General features: G+C 37.0%; 1 protein-coding gene across 3 annotated transcripts in view; it reads left to right on the forward strand.

Moving 5' to 3' along the window:
- The window catches only part of LOC136872003 (cell death abnormality protein 1), a 123,739-nt gene that overhangs the window by 51,303 nt on the left and 52,630 nt on the right, over positions 1–19,806 (forward strand). For all 3 annotated transcript variants that reach the window (XM_068227276.1, XM_068227279.1, XM_068227281.1), the window contains 5 exons: positions 5,606–5,728; positions 13,527–13,649; positions 14,621–14,740; positions 18,771–18,893; positions 19,116–19,235. In XM_068227276.1, the coding sequence (XP_068083377.1) occupies positions 5,606–5,728; positions 13,527–13,649; positions 14,621–14,740; positions 18,771–18,893; positions 19,116–19,235 (609 nt within the window). The remainder of the gene's footprint in view (positions 1–5,605; positions 5,729–13,526; positions 13,650–14,620; positions 14,741–18,770; positions 18,894–19,115; positions 19,236–19,806) is intronic.

Consider the following 19,806-nt stretch of genomic DNA (forward strand, 5'->3'; position numbering starts at 1 on the left):
ATAATTTTGATTTAACACAAATTTTAAAACATTAATAAAATCTTAAATTTCTGGTATGCTTACTAATTTGTTCTTCATTAAATTCTTCTTAATGATTCTGATAGTGTCTTCTATTGGAATGTTTGTATACATATTGTTTATATCAAACGAACATGTTGTGTGAGATATTCCAAGTTTACAATCTTTAGCTAGTTTACAAAAATCCACTGAGTTTTTGATAGGTGTTTTACAATGAAATACGTATTTACTTGATAAGAAATTATGTATAAATCCAGAAGTTTTATAAATGGGACTGTTTTTGAAATTTATGATAGGTCTAATCGGTTCTCCCTGTTTATGTAATTTTGGCAGTGCTCTCGCAGTCAGGAGTCTAGGGTTCATATTTATTAGTGTTTGCACATCATGTTCATTAAACAAGAAAGATGAGCTTTTTAATATTTTTTTTAGATCAACTGTAGTAAACGAATTGTTATAAAAAAATATTTCTGTTTTCTCAATATAAACATTTCTATATAGAGCTACAACTGTTCTTCCTTATCTGCTTTTGTGATTATCAAGATATTTTGCTTGATTTTCTGCTTTAAGTTATTAACCGCCTTGTTGGCGCCTAGAAGTGATTGTAAACCTTTTACTAAAATAAGAATTTTCTTCTTAGCTTCATACCTTATGTCATTCTGTAAATCTACAGGTAGATTCTGTACTGCTGTTTCTGTTTCTGCAAATGTGGTGATTAAATCATAACCTTTGTTTGAACTTGGCCAATTAAAATTAGGGCCTTGACTTAAAATAGAGGTTCCTTCTTCATTAAATTCTATCTTAGACAAGTTTTTAATTGGAGGTGGATAAACACTATCATCAAATGTAAGATTAGGAACTAACCTTCCTTCTTCTCTATCAGATGCTAAATTTTTCAACTTAAATATTTTATTATCCAAAGTATCTTGTTTCATTTTAACTTAAGACAATAAGAATTAGCACTGTCTCTTATATTTCCTCATCAACTGCTTTTTAAAGACTTATCCTTTAATTTCTTGTTTTCCTATGCATTGTTTTTGTATTTTTAATCAACTGATGATGACTCAGATTGGTAGTCGAAACTGGTACCGCTTTAAATCAAATAAGAATGTAACTCTACATTTCTTATTTAATTGTATTGAAAAGGTTGAACTATTTCATTTCTTATTTCAATTTAATTGTGATACAGTTCAATACGGAACATTATGAAATTTTTATCTTTAAACATACTCTGTTGATGCATTAGATAGGTGTTGCCGTCTTCACTTTGCATGTTATGATGATGTAACTTATCTTGATGTTCAGAACATGTTTGTAATGAGGAGTGTGTATTTTGCCATAAACTGTATGACTTAATTAGCCAATTCTTTATTCCTTTCCATTAGTCCTACTTATATTGTAATATTAATGTAACTTAATGATGACTTACGTTATGGAATCATCAGTAACAGTGTTAATATTATTTATTTATGTGAGTCAGAAGGTACAATGTACAATGTAGTAAAGGAATGTAACAATTATACAAGTGAAAAAAAAAAAGTTTCAGGATAGATTATCTTCATGCAGAAATGGGCCACTTTCGTAGTACTATCTCTGCCTACCATTAACTCTCGCAGTATGCTGGGCAAGAGTATGAACTTAGCTTGCAGGCATGTCTGGCTCTCCCCACACTCACACAGTTATCAAACAGGAGAAACAATTCATAAAATAATAATTTAATCATTCATGAAATCGCAAAGATTACTGGGTATTCTAAATTTTACATTAGTATAGTATAGTAAATTATGAACAGATCCAAGTTTATTTAAATATCAAAGAGAGAAAAAGGAAATTTGTTCACCTATAAAAATAAATACTTGTATGACTGTCTAAGATTTTAAGAAGTATGACAGTGGAAAAACTTACGACCACAAAATCTTATTTGATTCACACAAAGTTGATAGTCAGTCAATACCATAGATCAGAAGTGTCAAAAACAGTACATCGAACAATCAGGAAGTAGTTTAGTTTGATATGAAGAACACAAAATGCAGAGAAACACAGAAGATAATCAGCTATGTGTGCACAAATTCATATTAACAATCATAGTTTTATGGATATAGAAAAGGACATGAAATGACTGTACACAGCTCAGAATATCTTGGAGAAACTGTACATCTACTTGTCACAAAATTGTAATAGTGACTTAAATTTGAATGAAATTTCAGCTAAAGAAAAACTGTTGCTTAAATTGGCAAACTGATATGTTAAAAAAGAAAAACAGAAAAATTAAAAAATAACATATCTACGACCATTCTTCCTATCAAAATTTAGAAATCTCTTCTAATAAGAGTTAAGAGTTCATAAACCTACTACATTCTCATTACCTGCAATAAATTGCTAGCCACAGTTGATTTACATTCACAGTCCTAGAAGAACATTGGAACAACAACAAGCATTACTTTTTAATTGGGAACTACAACATACAGAAGAACAATTGTAAAGTGCTATCTGAGTGGACTATTTTCTTAGTTTAAGATGTTTAAAGATGAGAAAATTAGACATTATATACAGTAGAGTCTTGATTATCTGACCTAAACGGGTCATGGAGTACGTTGGATCACTGAAAATGTTGGATAATACAGAATAACTTTGGAAATGAACTAAAACAGGAAGGCTATACTGTATTACTAATGTTTTATGGTACTCTATTTATTGAATTATCAATTAAATTGTACAGTACATGCAATATTAAATGAAAACATTCCAAATGGCTTACGAAAAGAACTTGTCAACAATGTCTGCTTGCCTGCTGATTCACGTTTTCTTGCTGCGAGTTCCCGCCATTGACGAAAAATCAACACCTCCATTGCGCTTGCTTATGGCTGTTGCTCGACATAGGTTAATGCCATTTCCAATACACTTAATCCTTCACTGTGAGTCATCGCTTTCTCCTTTTGTTCTGCAATGACTCGTTCTTCTTTTTCATCATCCTCATTTTCACTTGCATTCATAACATCAATAATATCAGGGTCAGTTACTTCAAACAGGTGAACTTGTGCACACCATTTACTCACATCTTGAGTCGTAGCATCCTCACAGCCAGGAATGCAATTCAGTAAGGGAACAATGTTTTCCATATTTTCTTGTATCACCTCCTCTCAATGTTCAACCTCACTCAACAATATGTTCCAAGACTTTGCTAATGTTGTTGTTTCAACTTCTTCCCAAGACTGAGCTATCCAGTATGCCATGTCTTTCATGTGGATCGTGTTGGTTTTTCTATCATGTCGGTGCCATTGCCCATTTCCTCTATCATTGATGAAAGGAGTTTCCACCGATATTTCCTCTTCAATGTTTCCAGCACACCTCGGTCCATTGGCTGGCATAATGATATCACATTAGGAGGGAGCAACATGACTTTGATGTCACCACTTCTAAGTTGCTCTTCGTTTGGGTGTGACGGAGCATTATCTAGCAGAAGAAGAGTTTTTCTAGGGAGATTGTTTGAAGCTAGAAATTTTTCTACATCTGGAACAAACAGTGTTAAAAACCAGTCTTTAAAGATGTCAGCAGATGCCCAGGCAGCCTTCTGCTTCATGTAATGGACTGGAAGAACATTAACAGAAATGCTTTTAATTGCCCTAGACTTCTTTGCTTTACTGATCATATGCAGTTATGCTTTTAATTTCCCAGTGCACTTGTCCTTGAGAAGAAAAAGAAAAAACAGTCCTGCCGCCAGCAGTCAGGCCAGTGCTTGCCCCAGTTGCACACTCCACACTGGGTATACCAGATTTAGTCTCCACTGTAAGTTCAAGTTAAGTCTACCAGTGTCGAATAACACAGAATGTTGCATAAGCGAAGGTCAGTTGAGTGAGACTCTACAGTAATAGCAATATTTCAATTCTTTGTTTTAAGTAATGTTTTTATAAAACTTGAACAACTAATTCATTTATAATTGCAATCAATTCATTGTACAGGCAAGAACAGTTACTCTTTCCTTGCTACGTTTGTAGCCAGGTGCAAACATTTCGGCTTGGGCTGCGAGATTTTATGATGGCAGCATCTTGAAATTTAGCCCAGTCTCATTACAATTAAAAATATGATCACCGGTTAATCCTTCAGCAAGAATTATTTCTTGAAATTCCTTTTTAAATTTCAAAACCTCATTGGATTTAGCTGACGGTTTTTCTCTACAGATATTAAGCTGCCTAATTCCGTACCATTTTTTCCACCGATCAAGCCACCCAGCACTGGTAGCAAAATTAGGGTCCCCTTCATTAAACTCCTTCTGGAAATACACCGCACTTTCTTGCAGAATGGGGCCAGATATTGGTAGGCCCTTTTCCTGGTTTTGAGTGAACCAAAGAAATAGTACCTCACTTACACTTTCGTACTCACATTTTTTTCATTGTTTTACTAATTTTCAGTGCACACTTGTTGCTCTGGTGGAGCACCAATTTTCAATTCTTTCCCCTCTTTATTTTCCAGTTTCCCACTGTAACATGTCCAACACCATAACCTGAAACCACTTTTTGAAGGGTTTCCCCTTTGTCCAGTCTCTTTAACGCACTCAACTTGTCTTCCATAGAAACAATTACTTTCCTCCGTTTACTTGCCATACTCACAGAGGATAAGAAAACTATAACATTAGCACCCAACCAATACTACAATGAACAATGACTGAAGACTCGCTGCACTTAACCTTGAGGGGGGGGGAACGGTCCTGTCGCCAGCAGTCAGGCCAGTGCTTGCCCCAAAGTTGTACCCTCCACACCGGGTATACCAGAATTTAGTCTCCACCATAAGTTCAAATTTAATCTACCAGTGCTGGATAACACGGAATGTTGGATAAGCGAAGGTCGATTGAGTGAGCTTCTACAGTAATAGCAATGCTTCAATTTTTTAAGTAATGTTTTTATAAAACTTGAACAACTAATTCATTTATAATTCTAATAAATTCATTATATTATGGAAAATGTATTATTTAGCTAAAGAAGCAAATTATGTTTTTTTGAAACATGTATGATTAGATAATGTATTAAACATTTTTTTGTATTGTATTGACAAGGAGGACATATATTATCTCCTGTTCTTTCAGTATATGACATTGTCACTGTAAGTAGTCAATATACACCAATACAGGCCATTAATATGGTCAAATTTACAGATAGCTTGGACGTTGGTGACTTTGTTCCTTTTTTTATAACTTGCTTTACATTGCACCAACGCAGATAGGTTTTATGGCGATGATGGGATAGGAAAGGCCTAGGAGTCAGAAAGAAGCGGCCATGGCCTTAATTGAGGTGCAGCCCCAGCATTTGCCTGGTGTGAAAATGGGAAACCACAGAAAGCCATCTTCAGGGCTGCTGACAGTGGGGTTCGAAGCCACTATTTCCTGGATGCAAGCCACAGCTGCGCACTCCTAACAGCACGGACAAATCGCCCAGCCGTTGTTCATTCAGTTTGTGTTATGACCTCACGACATACCCCAACAGGTGCTATGCCCGCCTGGGAATGTAATTTATAGACAGGTGTCCAGTATTAAATTCTCTATGGCTTTTTAAAGTAATAAACTACAATCTCATGTTAAACTCTTTTTTTTTTCCAGATGGAAACTGTGCAGTCAAGGAGGACTGTAATAACACAGCACAGACGTGTGAAGGAAAGACCCAAAAATGTACCTGCCCTGATGGTCAATATCCCAGCAAGAACAACAAGGAGTGTATCGCTTGTAAGTAGCCTGTTATTGTTCTAACTCTTATAAATTGAGTATACTATCATGTATTACACTGCAAAGAAAAAAAGGTGAGATAGAATTCCCAAGAAATATACTACTGACTAGTTAGTATAGCTACTCATTATGTAGCCAACTAAAGTGGTACATTACTAACTACATTGTAGTTGATTCCTTAGATCACTCAATATATTTATAGACGTAGCTCATAAACAGCATAATGTCACAATGTGACAAGAAGATCACCAAAGTAACTCTCACATTAGCCAACAAATTAATAACAGAGACTTACAAATTAAAGTTTTTGAAAATTGTTAAAATATAAGAAAATCCTGATATAATTTTTTCAAGGGACTCTGTGTCAACCACATATTGAGCTGAAGGCAACCAAACAGGCGTCACAGATAAAAATTATGTTCAACATGTTTAGCAGTTTAATCAAAATATTACATATACAATATTGTAAATGCTGCATGTACTATATGCCAAGGTATACATTATTTGTGTTTAACAACACGATATGTATAAATGACGTTAGCCCTAATACACTTAATTATTCTTATGGCGAACAAAAATGTATTAATGATAATGTGCCTCATTCACAAACCCAAACTATGAATAATTATTATTTCTATTTAGTTCATTTGTGAATTTGTATTCATTGACTTCCCATCATAAGAAATAAACAATTGTAAGACTCACATCACTTCCACATGGAAATCGATTGAACTTATTTATCTTCTTTAACCCCTTCTTCCTCAGTAAAGACTCATTTTAATCAAACAAACACTTGAGTACACCAAGGACAACATGAAATTGACAAGCACAGGTAAAAATATATTTACAGCACAGCTGTCATTGAATTGTTCGGTACAAGGTTATAGGTTTAAAGAGTGAACAGGACCGATGCCTTACAATTTCAGCTAGTAAAGGGTGAAACAGTTAAAAAATTAATGACCCCAGTTAGAACAAATAATAATTTAAGTTTTTTAAGCATTACTGGAAATGAATTGAGAATATTCTATGAAAGAAGGGCAATTGACAGGATTTGAGCACAATATAGTGAGTTAATTTTAAAATGTCTTACATATGAGGTGCGCAGGGAACTATGAAAAAGGAGACACAAACAAACAGTAGGAATATGAAGGAAGAATCTTGAAGTTTAAAGGAGTTAATCAGACCCTGAATGGAGGACAGGACTGCAAGTAGGTCTCCCTCAGTGTATAGGGTACAGTAGGTGTACAAGATGGAGGGGAAGGAAAGGGAGGAGTTATGGAAGACCGGTGGGCTAATGTTTTTAGCTGAAGGGAACTGTGGGACAGGGGTCTATTTAGGGATGGTAAGTAATGAGTACAAAGATAGGACTAACTATTTTTGGAGATTACATTTTTTAATCCACTTCTCTATGGTAACAATATATTGTTAAAAAATCAGAAAGAAGTTTAGAAGTTTGATATAAAGAACACATCAATGCAATGAAGTAAAAAAGATATTTGGCTATGTGCGGACGTATGCATAATAAGTCATAGTTTTACGAATGTATTAAAAGGACATGAAATTACAGTACACAGCTCAGAGAGGGAATTACATGAATATCTTGTAGGAACTATTTATCTACTTGTTACAAAAGGTGATAGTGACTTAAATATGATTGAAATTTCAGCAGAGCACAAGTCGTTGCTAAATTGGCAAACTGATATGTTAAAAAAATGAAATCAAATAATATGAATCTACAACCTTTCTGCCTATCAATGTTTAGAACACTCTTCCAATAAGATTTAAGAGCTCACAAACCTATCACATTCCTGCTACCTGCATTACATTGCTAGCCACAGTTGATTTACATTCACAGCCCTAGAAGAACATTGGGTCAGCAACAAGCATTGTTTTAATTAGCAATTACATACTGAAGAACAAGTGTAAAGTACTGTCCGAGAGGACCATTTTCTTAGTGTAAAATCTTTGAAGAAGAGAAAAATAGACATTATATAATAGCTAAACTTCAATTGCTTTTTAAGTAATTGTTTGATAAAATTTGAACTAGTAAGTAATTTATCATTCTAATTAAGTCATAACATTTTGGAAAATATTATTTTGCTGTAGAAGAGAATTATGTTTTCTCAAAACATGTATGATTATATAATATATTTAAATAGTTTTTGTGTTGTGTTGACATGGCAGACTCATTATCTTCAGTTTTTAAGTGTAGTGAGACTGTCATTAATATGTCTCTAAGTTTATACAGGGTTAACTTTAATGAAACGACAGACTGCAAGGACTGATTCCTGACTGGCAATGGAGGAAAAAATGTCCTACGAATATGTGTCCAGAAATGGAAGGTGTGCGTGCAACGACAACAAATAGTCCCGGAACACAGTACATAGCTGAATTGCATCCACATCACAGCAGATGTTCAAAGTGGCCTCCATGGGCTGCAATGCATGCGTTCAGATGTCGTATCATGGATTGCGTCAGTCTTTTGCACATTCCAGCCTCTCGCCGAAAAAAGTCAAATGCGTCGTGAACACGCTGTTGAAGGGTCTGCATATCAGGAACTGGTTCAGCATACACAACACTTTTCCAATGTCCCCAGAGGTAAAAATCCAGGGGTTTAAGTCCAGTGATCTAGGAGGCCATGCAACAGGGCCTCCGTGTCCTATCCAGCACCTGGGGAAGATGTTGTTGTGGTGTATGCGAACTGTAAGGCGGAAGTGGGGTGGTGTTGCATCATGCAGAAACCACATAACCTGTCGTATTGCCAAAGGCACATTCTCAAGCAATCCAGGCAGAGTATTCTGCAGGAAGTCCAGATACATTCCTCCGTTGAAGCATTGTGGAATAATAACTGGTTCAAGTATGTGGTCGCCAAGACTCCCTGCCCAAACATTGATGCTGAACCGATGCTGGTGAGACGCTTCAACCATTCCCCGGGGATTTCCTTTAGCCCACAGATGAAGATTATGCAGACTGACGATGCCATTTCTGGTAAAGGTTGCTTCATCAGTAAAGAGGAATGATGACAGAAATCCTATAACTGTGATGGCCTGGTGCAAATATCATCGACAGAATCCTTCCCGTAAAGGGAAATCTGCTGCTGATAATCCTTGCACTCGTTGCAGGAGATAGGGATAATAGCGGTTGTCAGGCAGGATACACATAATCGTAGTCTGGCTTACACCATGCTGGCGGGCTTCTTGCCTGTAGCTTGTACTAGGGTTTGTCGCAATGTCCTGTAGAACCTGTTCTTCCAGTACTGATGTACGCACAGTCTGCCACCTCCCTACACATTCATCTGTCTGAAAGGACCCATGATCACACAAACGCCAAAAAATGGCTTGAAACGTTGTGTGATCAGGTTGGAGTCTGTGAGGGTACTTGTTTTGGTATAGCTGTGCTGCCTCTTGACCGTTTCCATTGGCTTGGCCTACACAAACACCATCTCGGCTTATTCCCGACATGAATACCGGACCATTCTGCTCCTGACAGTACGCTGCTTCAATCACACTATCTGCAACAGAAGAAACACACTGCAAGAAGTCAGAGAAAATTTCATTTGTCAGTGCCATCTACCGTCGCAACACATGTTCATAGGACATTTTTCCTCCTTTTCTAGTCAGGAATAAGTCTCTGCACTTTGCCGGTTTTATTAAAGTTTACCCTGTAGATTTCTTGGGGGTTGGTTGCTAAAGAGAGTGATGTTCAGAATATGTTTGTAATGAGGAGTGTGTATTTTGCCATAAACTGTGTGACTTAATTAGCCAATTCTTCATTCCTTTCCATTAGTCCTACTTATATTGTAATATTAATGTAACTTAAGGATGACTTACATTATGAAGTCATCAGTAACAGTGGAGTCAGAAGCTATAATGTACAATGTAGTAAAGGAATGTAACAATTATACAAGTGAAAAAAAAAATGTTTCAGGATAGATTATCTTCATGCAGAAATGGGCCACTTTCGTAGTTCTATCTCTGCCTACCATTAACTCTCGCAGTATGCTGGGCAAGAGTATGAACTTAGCTTGCAGGCATGTCTGGCTCTCCCCACACTCACACAGTTATCAAACAGGAGAAACAATTCATGAAATAATAATTTAATGATTCATGAATTCACAAAGACTACTGGGTATTCTAAATTTTACATTAGTATAGTAAGGAATAAAATTATGAACAGATCCAAGTTTATTTAAATATCAAAAAGAGAAAAAGGAAATTTGTTCATCTATAAAAATAAATACTTGTATGACTGTCTAAGATTATAAGAAGTATGACAGTGAAAAAACTTACGACCACAAAATCTTATTTGATTCACACAAAGTTGATAGTCAGTCAATACCATAGATCAGAAGTGTCAAAAACAGTACATCGAACAATCAGGAAGTAGTTTAGTTTGATATGAAGAACACAAAATGCAGAGAAACACAGAAAATAATCAGCTATGTGTGCACAAATTCATAATACCAATCGTATTTTTATGGATATAGAAAAGGACAAGAAATGACTGTACACAGCTCAGAATTTCTTGGAGAAACTGTACATCTACTTGTCACAAAATTGTAATAGTGACTTAAATTTGAATGAAATTTCAGCTGAAGAAAACTTGTTGTTTAAATTGGCAAACTGATATGTTAAAAAAAAAACAGAAAAATTAAATAAAAATATATATACGACCATTCTTCCTATCAAAATTTAGAACTTTCTTCTAATAAGAGTTCATAAACCTGTTACATTCCCATTACCTGCAATAAATTGCTAGCCACAGTTGATTTACATTCACAGTCCTAGAAGAACATTGGATCAACAACAAGCATGACTTTTTAATTGGGAACTACAACATACAGAAGAACAAGTGTAAAGTGCTATCTGAGTGGACTATTTTCTTAGTTTAAGATGTTTAAAGATGAGAAAATTAGACATTATATACAGTAGAATCTAGATTATCTGACCTAAACGGGTCATGGAGTAGGTTGGATCACTGAAAATGTCGGATAATACAGAAATGAACTAAAACATAAAGGCTATACTGTATTACTAATGTTTTATGGTACTCTATTTATTGAATTATCACATCAGTTGTACAGTACATGCAGTATTAAATGAAAACATTCCAAATGGCTTATGAAAAGAACTTGTCAACAATGTCTGCTTGCCTGCAGATTCACGTTTTCTTGCTGTGAGATCCCGCCAAAGACGAAAAATCAACACCTCCGTTGCGCTTGCTTCTGGCTGTTGCTCAACATAGGTTAATGCCATTTCTGTGCACTTAATCCTTCACTGTGAGTCATTGCTTTCTCCTTTTGTTCTGCAATGCCTCGTTCTTCTTTTTCATCATCCTCATTTTTGTTAGCATTCACAAAATCAATAATATCAGGGTCAGTTAGTTCAAACAGGTGATCTTGTGCACACCATTTACTCACATCTTGAGTCATAGCATCCTCACAGCCAGGAATACAATTCAGTAAGGGAGCAATGTTTTCCATGTCTTCTTGTATCACCTCGTCTCAATGTTCAACCTCACTCAACAAAATGTTCCAAGACTTTGCTAATGTTGTTGTTTCAACTTCTTCCCAAGACGGTGCTATCCAGTATGCCATGTCTTTCATGTGGATCGTGTTAGTTTTTCTATCATGTCGGTGCCATTGCCCATTTCCTCTATCATTGATGAATGGAATTTCCATTGATATTTCCTCTTCAATGTTTTCAGCACACCTCGGTCAATTGGCTGGCATAATGACATCATATTAGGAGGGAGGAACATGACTTTGATGTCACCACTGCTAAATTGCTCTTCATTTGGGTGTGACGGAGCATTATCTAGCAGAAGAAGAGCTTTTCTAGGGAGATTGTTTGAAGCTAGAAATTATTCTACATCTGGAAAAAACAGTGTTAAAAACCAGTCTTTAAAGATGTCAGCAGATGCCCAGGCAGCCTTCTGATTCATGTAATGGACTGGAAGAACATTAACAGAAATGCTTTTAATTGCCCTATACTTCTTTGCTTTACTGATCATAAGCAGTGTTGCTTGTAAGTTCCCAGTGCACTTGTCCTTGATAAGAAAAAAAAAAAAAAAACAGTCCTGCCACCAGCAGTCAGGCCAGTGCTTGCCCCACAGTCGCACCCTCCACACCGGGTATACCAGAATTTAGTCTCCACCATAAGTTCAAATTAAGTCTACCAGTGTCGAATAACATGGAATGTTGGATAAGCGAAGGTCAGTTGAGTGAGACTCTACAGTAATAGCAATATTTCAATTCTTTGTTTTAAGTAATGTTTTTATAAAACTTGGACAACTAATTAATTTATAATTCTAATCAATTCATTGTACAGGCAAGAACAGTTACTCTTTCGTTACTACGTTTCTAGCCAGGTGCATATATATCGGCTTGGGCTGCGAGATTTTATGATGACAGCATCTTGAAATTTAGCCGTCTCATTACAATTGAAAATATGATCACCGGTTAATCCTTCAGCAAGAATTATTTCTTGAAATTCCTTTTTAAATTTCACAACCTTACCAGATTTAGCTGACAGTTTTTCTCCTAATGCCGTACAGGTTTTTCCTCCGATCAAGCCACCCAGCATGGCAGTAAAATTAGGGTTCCATTCATTTAACTCTTTCTGGAAATACACTGCCTTCTTCTTACAGAATGGGGCCAGATAATGGTTGGCCCTTTTCCTGGTTTTGTGTGAACCAAAGAAACCGTGCTTCTCTTACTTTTTTGTACTCATAATTTTTTATGTTTTTTTTTTTCTAATTTTCAGTGCATCACTTGTTGCTATGGTAGAGCACTACTTTGCAATTTCTTCCCTCCTTTTCTTTCCAGTTTCCCACTGTAACACGTTCAACACCATAATCTGTAGCCACTTTTTGAAGAGTTTCCCCTTTGTCCAGTCTCTTTAACGCACTCATTTTGTCTTCCATAGAAACAATCACTTGCTTCCGTTTACTTGCCATACTCACAGAGGATAAGAAAACTATAACATTAGCACCCAACCAATACTACAATGAACAATGACTGAAGACTCACTACACCTGTCCTTGAGAAAAATCTGGTCCTGCCGCCAGCAGTCAGGCCAGTGCTTGTCCCAAAGTCACATCCTTCATGCCGGGTATACCAGAATTTAGTCTTCATCAAAAGTTCAAATTAAGTCTACCAGTGTTGGATAACACGGAATGTTGGATAAGCGAAGGTCGATTGAGTGAGGCTCTACAGTAATAGCAATACTTCAGTTCTTTGTTTTAGTTATGTTTTCATAAAACTTTAACAACTAATTCATTTATAATTCTAATAAATTTATTGTATTATGAAAATTTATTATTTAGCTAAAGAAGCAAATTATGTTTTCTATAAACATGTATGATTAGACTTAGTTCTTTTTTTTTAATAACTTGCTTTACGTTGCACCAACGCAGATAGGTTTTATGATGATGATGATGGGATAGGAAAGGCCTAGGAGTCAGAAAGAAGCGGCCATGGCCTTAATTGAGGTGCAGCCCCAGCATTTGCCTGGTGTGAAAATGGGAAACCACAGAAAGCCATCTTCAGGGCTGCTGACAGTGGGGTTCGAAGCCACTATTTCCTGGATGCAAGCCACAGCTGCGCACTCCTAACAACACGGACAAATCGCCCAGTCGTTGTTTATTCAGTTTGTGTTAAGACCTCACGACATACCCCAACAGGTGCTGTGCCTGCCAGGGAATGTAATTTATAGACAGGTGTCCAGTATTAAATTCTCTATGGCTTTTTAAAGTAATAAACCGCAATCTCATTATAAACTCTTTTTTTTTTTTTCAGATGGAAACTGTGCAGTCAAGGAGGACTGTAATAACACAGCACAGACGTGTGAAGAAAAGACCCAAAAATGTACCTGCCCTGATGGTCAATATCCCAGCAAGAACAACAAGGATTGTATCGCTTGTAAGTAGCCCATAATGTCTATGGATTTATGAATAGTATCAGTATTTATAACTTTACTAATTGATATTTTATGTATTTTTCTGTCTCATCCCTTCCAAATTTATTTTAATACAGTGTTCTATAGTGTTGTGTTACAATATAAGCTGATATGAATGAAATTTTAATGTTGTTGTTGATTGAGTCATCAGTCCATATACTGGTTTGATGGAGCTCTCTATGCCACCCTATCCTGTGCTAACCTTTTCATATCTACGTAACTGCTGCATCCTACACCTGCTCTATCTGCTTGTCATATTCATACCATGGTCTACCCCTACCGTTCTTACTGCCCACACTTCCCTCAAAGACCAACTGAAGAAGTCCTGGGTGTCTTAAGATGTGTCCTATCATTCTATCTCTTCTTCTGGTCAAATTTATCCAAATCGATCTCCTCTCACCAATTCGATTCAGTATCTCTTCATTAGTAATTCGATCTGTCCATCTCACCTTGAGCATTCTTCTGTAACACCACATTTGGAAAGCTTCTATCTTCTTTCATCGTGGGCTAGTTATTGTCCATATTTCACTTCCATACAATGCCACGCTCCAGACGAAAGTCTTCAAAAACATCTTTCTGATTCCTATATCAATGTTCGAAGTGAGCAAATTTCTTTTGTTAAGAAAGGCCTTCTTTACTTGTGCTTGTCTGCATTTTATCTCCTTTTTATTTCAGCCATCGTTAGTTATTTTACTATCCAAGTAGTAATATTCATCTGCTTCCCTTAAGACTTCATTTCCTAATCTAGTATTTCCTTCATCACCTGACTTCGTTCGACTGTGCACTCCGTTACTTTTGTTTTCGACTTACTGGTTTCATCTTGTACTCCTTTCCCAAGACTGTGCATACCATAATTTTAATGTAAGTTTCGATATTGTTACAAGATGTAATATAATATTATTGTACAAAGCAATGGGTGTTAATATATTTGTAGATGGCACATGTGCTGTGAAGGAGGATTGCAATGTCACAAGACAGATATGTGGAGAAGACAAAAAATGTGCCTGCCTGAGTGGTGAACATGAGAGCAAGAACAAAATGGACTGTATCCCTTGTAAGTAGCCTGTTATTGTTCTAACTCTTATAAATTGAGTATACTATCATGTGTTACACTGCTAAGAAAAAAAGGTGAGATAGAATTCCCAAGAAATATACTACTGACTAATTAGTATAGCTACTTATTATGTAGCCAACTAAAGTGGTACATTACTAACTACATTGTAGTTGATTCCTTAGATCGCTCAATATATTTATAGACATAGCTCATAAACAGTATAATGCCACAATGTGACAAGAAGATCACCGAAGTAACTCTCACATTAGCCAACAAATTAATAACAGAGACTTACAAATTAAAGTTGTTGAAACTTGTTCAAAATATAAGAAAATCCTGGTAAAGTGTTTTCAAGGGACTCTGTGTTAAACCTATATTGAGCTGAAGGCAACCAAACAGGCGTCACAGATAAAAATTATGTTCAATATGTTTAGCAGTTTAATCAAAATATTACATATACAATATTGTAAATGCTGCATGTACTATATGCCAAGGTATACATTATTTGTGTTTAACAACACGATATGTATAAATGACGTTAGCCCTAATACACTTAATTATTCTTATGGCGAACAAAAATGTATTAATGATAATCTGCCTCGTTCACAAACCCGAACTATGAATAATTATTATTTCTATTTAGTTCATTTCTGAATTTGTTTTCATTGACTTCCCATCATAAAAAATAAACAATTGTAAGACTCACATCACTTCCACATGGAAATCGATTCAACTTATTTGTCTTCTTTAACCCCTTCTTCATCAGTAAAGACTCGTTTTAATCAAGCAGACACTTGAGTACACCAAGAACAGCATGAAATTGACAAGCACAGGTAAAAATATATTTACAGCACAGCTGTCATTGAATTGTTCGGTACAAGGTTATAGGTTTAAAGAGTGAACAGGACCGATGCCTTACAATTTCAGCTAGTAAAGGGTGAAACAGTTAAATAATTAATGACCCCAGTTAGAACAAAGAATGAGAATTTAAGTTTTTTAAGCATTACTGGAAATGAATTGAGAATATTCTATGAAAGAAGGGCAATTGACAGTATTTGAGCACAATATACTGAGTTAATTTTAAAATATTCTACATATGAGGTGCGCAGGGAACTGTGAAAAAGGAGACACAAACAAACAGTAGGAATATGAAGGAAGAATCTTGAAGTTTAAAGGAGTTAATCAGACCCTGAATGGAGGACAGGACTGCAAGTAAGTCTCCCTCAGTGTATAGGGTACAGTAGGTGCACAAGATGGAGGGGAAGGAAAGGGAGGAGTTATGGAAGACAGGTGGGCTAATGTTTTTAGATGAAGGGAACTGTGGGACAGGGGTCTATTTAGGGATGGTAATAATGAGTCCAAAGATAGGACTAAATATTTTTGAAGATTACATTTGTTAATCCACTTCTCTATGGTAACAATATATTGTTAAAAGATCAGGAAGAAGTTTAGAAGTTTGATATAAAGAACACAACAATGCAATGAAGTAAAAAAGATATTTGGCTATGAGCGGACGTATGCATAATAAGTCATAGCTTTATGAATGTATTAAAAGGACATGCAATTACAGTACACAGCTCAGAGAGGGAATTACATGAATATCTTGTAGAAACTGTTTATCTACTTGTCACAGAAGGTGATAGTGACTTAAATATGATTGAAATTTCAGCAGAGCACAAGTCGTTGCTAAATTGGCTAACTGATATGTTAAAAAAATGAAATCAAATAATATGACTCTTCCAATAAGAGTTAAGAGCTCACAAACCTATCACATTCCTGCTACCTGCATTACATTGCTAGCCACAGCTGATTTACATTCACAGCCCTAGAAGAACATTGGGTCAGCAACAAGCATTGTTTTAATTAGCAACAACATACTGAAGAACAAGTGTAAAGTACTGTCCGAGAGGACCATTTTCTTAGTGTAAAATCTTTGAAGAAGAGAAAAATAGACATTATATAATAGCTAAACTTCAATTGTTTTTTAAGTAATTGTTTGATAAAATTTGAACTAGTAATAATTTATCATTCTAATTAAGTCATAATATTTTGGAAAATATTATTTTGCTGATGAAGAGAATTATGTTTTCTCAAAACATGTATGATTATATAATATATCTAAATAGTTTTTGTGTTGTGTTGACAAGGCAGACTCATATTGTCTTCAGTTTTTCAGTGTAGTGAGACTGTCATTAATATGTCTCTAAGTTTATACAGGGTTAACTTTAATGAAACGACAAACTGCAAGGACTGATTCCTGACTGGCAATGGGGGAAAAATCTCCTACGAACATGTGTCCAGAAATGGACGGCGTGTATGCAACGACAACAAATAGTCCCGGAACACAGTACATAGCTGAATCGCATTTACGTCACAGCAGATGTTCAAAGTGGCCTCCATTGTCTGCAATGAACGCGTTCAGATGTCGTATCACGGATTGCCTCACTCTTTCGCACGTTCAGGCCTCTCACCGAAAAAAGTCAAAGGCGTCGTGAACACGCTGTTGATGAGTCTGCACATCAGGAACTGGTTCAGTATACACAACACTTTTCCGATGTCTCCAGAGGTAAAAATCCAGGGGTTTAAGTCCAGTGATCTAGGAGGCCATGCAACAGGACTTCCGCGTCCTATCCAGCGCCTGGGGAAGATGTTGTTGAGGTGTTGGCGAACTGTAATGCGAAAGTGGGGTGGTGCTCCAGCATGCAGAAACCACATAGCCTGTCTTATTGCCAAAGGCACATTCTCAAGCAATCCAGGCATAGCTATTCTGCAGGAAGTCCAGGTATGTTCCTCCATTGAGGCATTGTGGAATAATAACTGGTCCAAGTATGTGGTCGCCAAGAATCCCTGCCAAAACATTGATGCTGAACCAATGCTGGTGAGATGTTTAACCATTCCCCGGGGATTTTCTGTAGCCCACAGATGAAGATTATGCAGACTGACGATGTCATTTCTGGTAAAAGTTGCTTCATCTGTAAAGAGGACTGATGACAGAAATCCCATAACTGTGATGGCCTGGTGCAAATATCATCGACAGAATCCTTCCTGTAGAGGGAAATCCACTGCTGATAATCCTTGCACTCATTGCAGGAGATAGGGATAATAGCGGTTGTCATGCAGGATACACATAATCGTAGTCTGGCTTACACCATGTTGGCAGGCCTCTTGCCTGGAGCTTGTACTAGGGTTCGTCTCAATGTCCTGTAGAACCTGTTCCTCCAGATCTGGTGTACACACAGTCTGCCACCTCCCTACACATTCATCTGTCTGGAAGGACCCATGATCACACAAACGCCAAAAAATGGCTTGAAACGTTGTGTGATCAGGTTGGAGTCTGTGAGGGTACTTGTTTTGGTATAGCCGTGCTGCCTCTCGACCGTTTCCATTGGCTTGGCCGTACACAAACACCATCTCCGCTTAGTCCCGACATGAATACCGGACCATTCTGCTCCCGACAGTACGCTGCTTCAATCACACTATCTGCAACAGAAGAAACACACTGCAAGTAGTCAGAGAAAATTTCATTCATCAGTGCCATCTACCATCACAACGATGAATTTCCAGACACATGTTCATAGGACATCCTGGTCTAGGAAGCTAAGAATAACGGCCAAGGGGACTCGTCATGCTGACCACACGACACCTCGTAATCTGCAGGCCTTCGGGCTGAGCAGCGGTCGCTTGTTAGGCCAAGGCCCTTCAAGGGCTGTAGTGCCATGGGGTTTGGTTTGGTTTGGTTTCTGTTCATAGGACATTTTTTCCTCCATTTCCAGTCAGGAATAAGTCCCTGCAGAGTGTCAGTTTTATTAAAGTTCACCCTGTAGATTTCTTGGATGTTGGTTTCTAGACAGAGGGCAAGCTTGGTCCACTACTGACTTTGTTATTTCAGTTTGTGCTATTTCCTCACAAAGTACTGCAACATGGGCTGTTTCTGCAAGGGAGTGTAGTTTATAGATAAGTGTCTGGTATTAATTACAGTATAGCTTATAAAGGTAATAAAATTCAATTACATAATTTATGTATTTTTCAGATGAAGGCTGTGCAATCAAGGAGGACTGTAATATCACAGTACAGACCTGTGAACCAAAGACCCAAAAATGTATCTGCCCTGATGGACAATATCCCAGCAAGAACAAGGAGGCCTGTATCCCTTGTAAGTAGCTCGTAATGTCTATGGCCTTATGAATAGTACTGTAATTTAAAACGTTTCAAAGTGATACGTTACAAAATTTTTCACCTCACCCCTGTATTTTAATACATCTTTCTATAGTGTTATGTTACAATGTAAATTGATGTATATATAAAATTTTAATATAAGTTTTAATATAGTTAAGAAGTATAATATAATTATTGTACTATGCCAATATTTTTGTAGACGGCACATGTGCTGTGGACAAGGATTGCAATGCCACAAGACAGACGTGTGGAAAAGACAATAAATGTGCGTGCCCCAATGGTGAACATGTTAGCAAGAACAACAAGACCTGTATCCTTTGTAAGTAGCCTGTTAGCCTGTTTTCCCATAAGTATTATAAATTGAGCATACTTTCATGTCATTGGTAGTGGCAGCAGTTACTCGTTTCTGAGTTTACAGATTTCCTGGCTAATAGCTCACTTCAATTCACAGCAGTTTGTGTTTAAACTTCCGGTGACTGTACAGGCCAATTCTTGCGCAGAACATACGTCCACACATCACACAGCTGAGGGGCGGGGGAGATCTTGGCTGAGTTTGGCGAATTTTGCATTTCTGTTGCTTAATATATTCATGTCTGCGGCGTTCTTGTTCGAAGTGTTGAAATGAGGCACAGGAACTTTGCCGCCAAAGTAAACGGTCCTTGGGAAGTGTTTTCCAGGTTTGTGGGTTTATTTCTGCCATCTTTAAAGTTTGTTTCAGTTGGTCTTTGAAACCTCAGGGGGGCACCCCGTGGTCTTTAACTGGAGCTAAGTTCACCATAGAGGATCTAGCGCGGTAGTCTGGTGTCATTCATACGGCGCTCATGTCCTGCCCATCTGAGGGGTTGCCAACGACCAATGCTTCTGAACTCTCAGCACATGCTTTCTCGAGA

This window comes from Anabrus simplex, chromosome 1 (assembly GCF_040414725.1).
Source record: "Anabrus simplex isolate iqAnaSimp1 chromosome 1, ASM4041472v1, whole genome shotgun sequence".
NCBI classification, from domain to species: domain Eukaryota; kingdom Metazoa; phylum Arthropoda; class Insecta; order Orthoptera; family Tettigoniidae; genus Anabrus; species Anabrus simplex.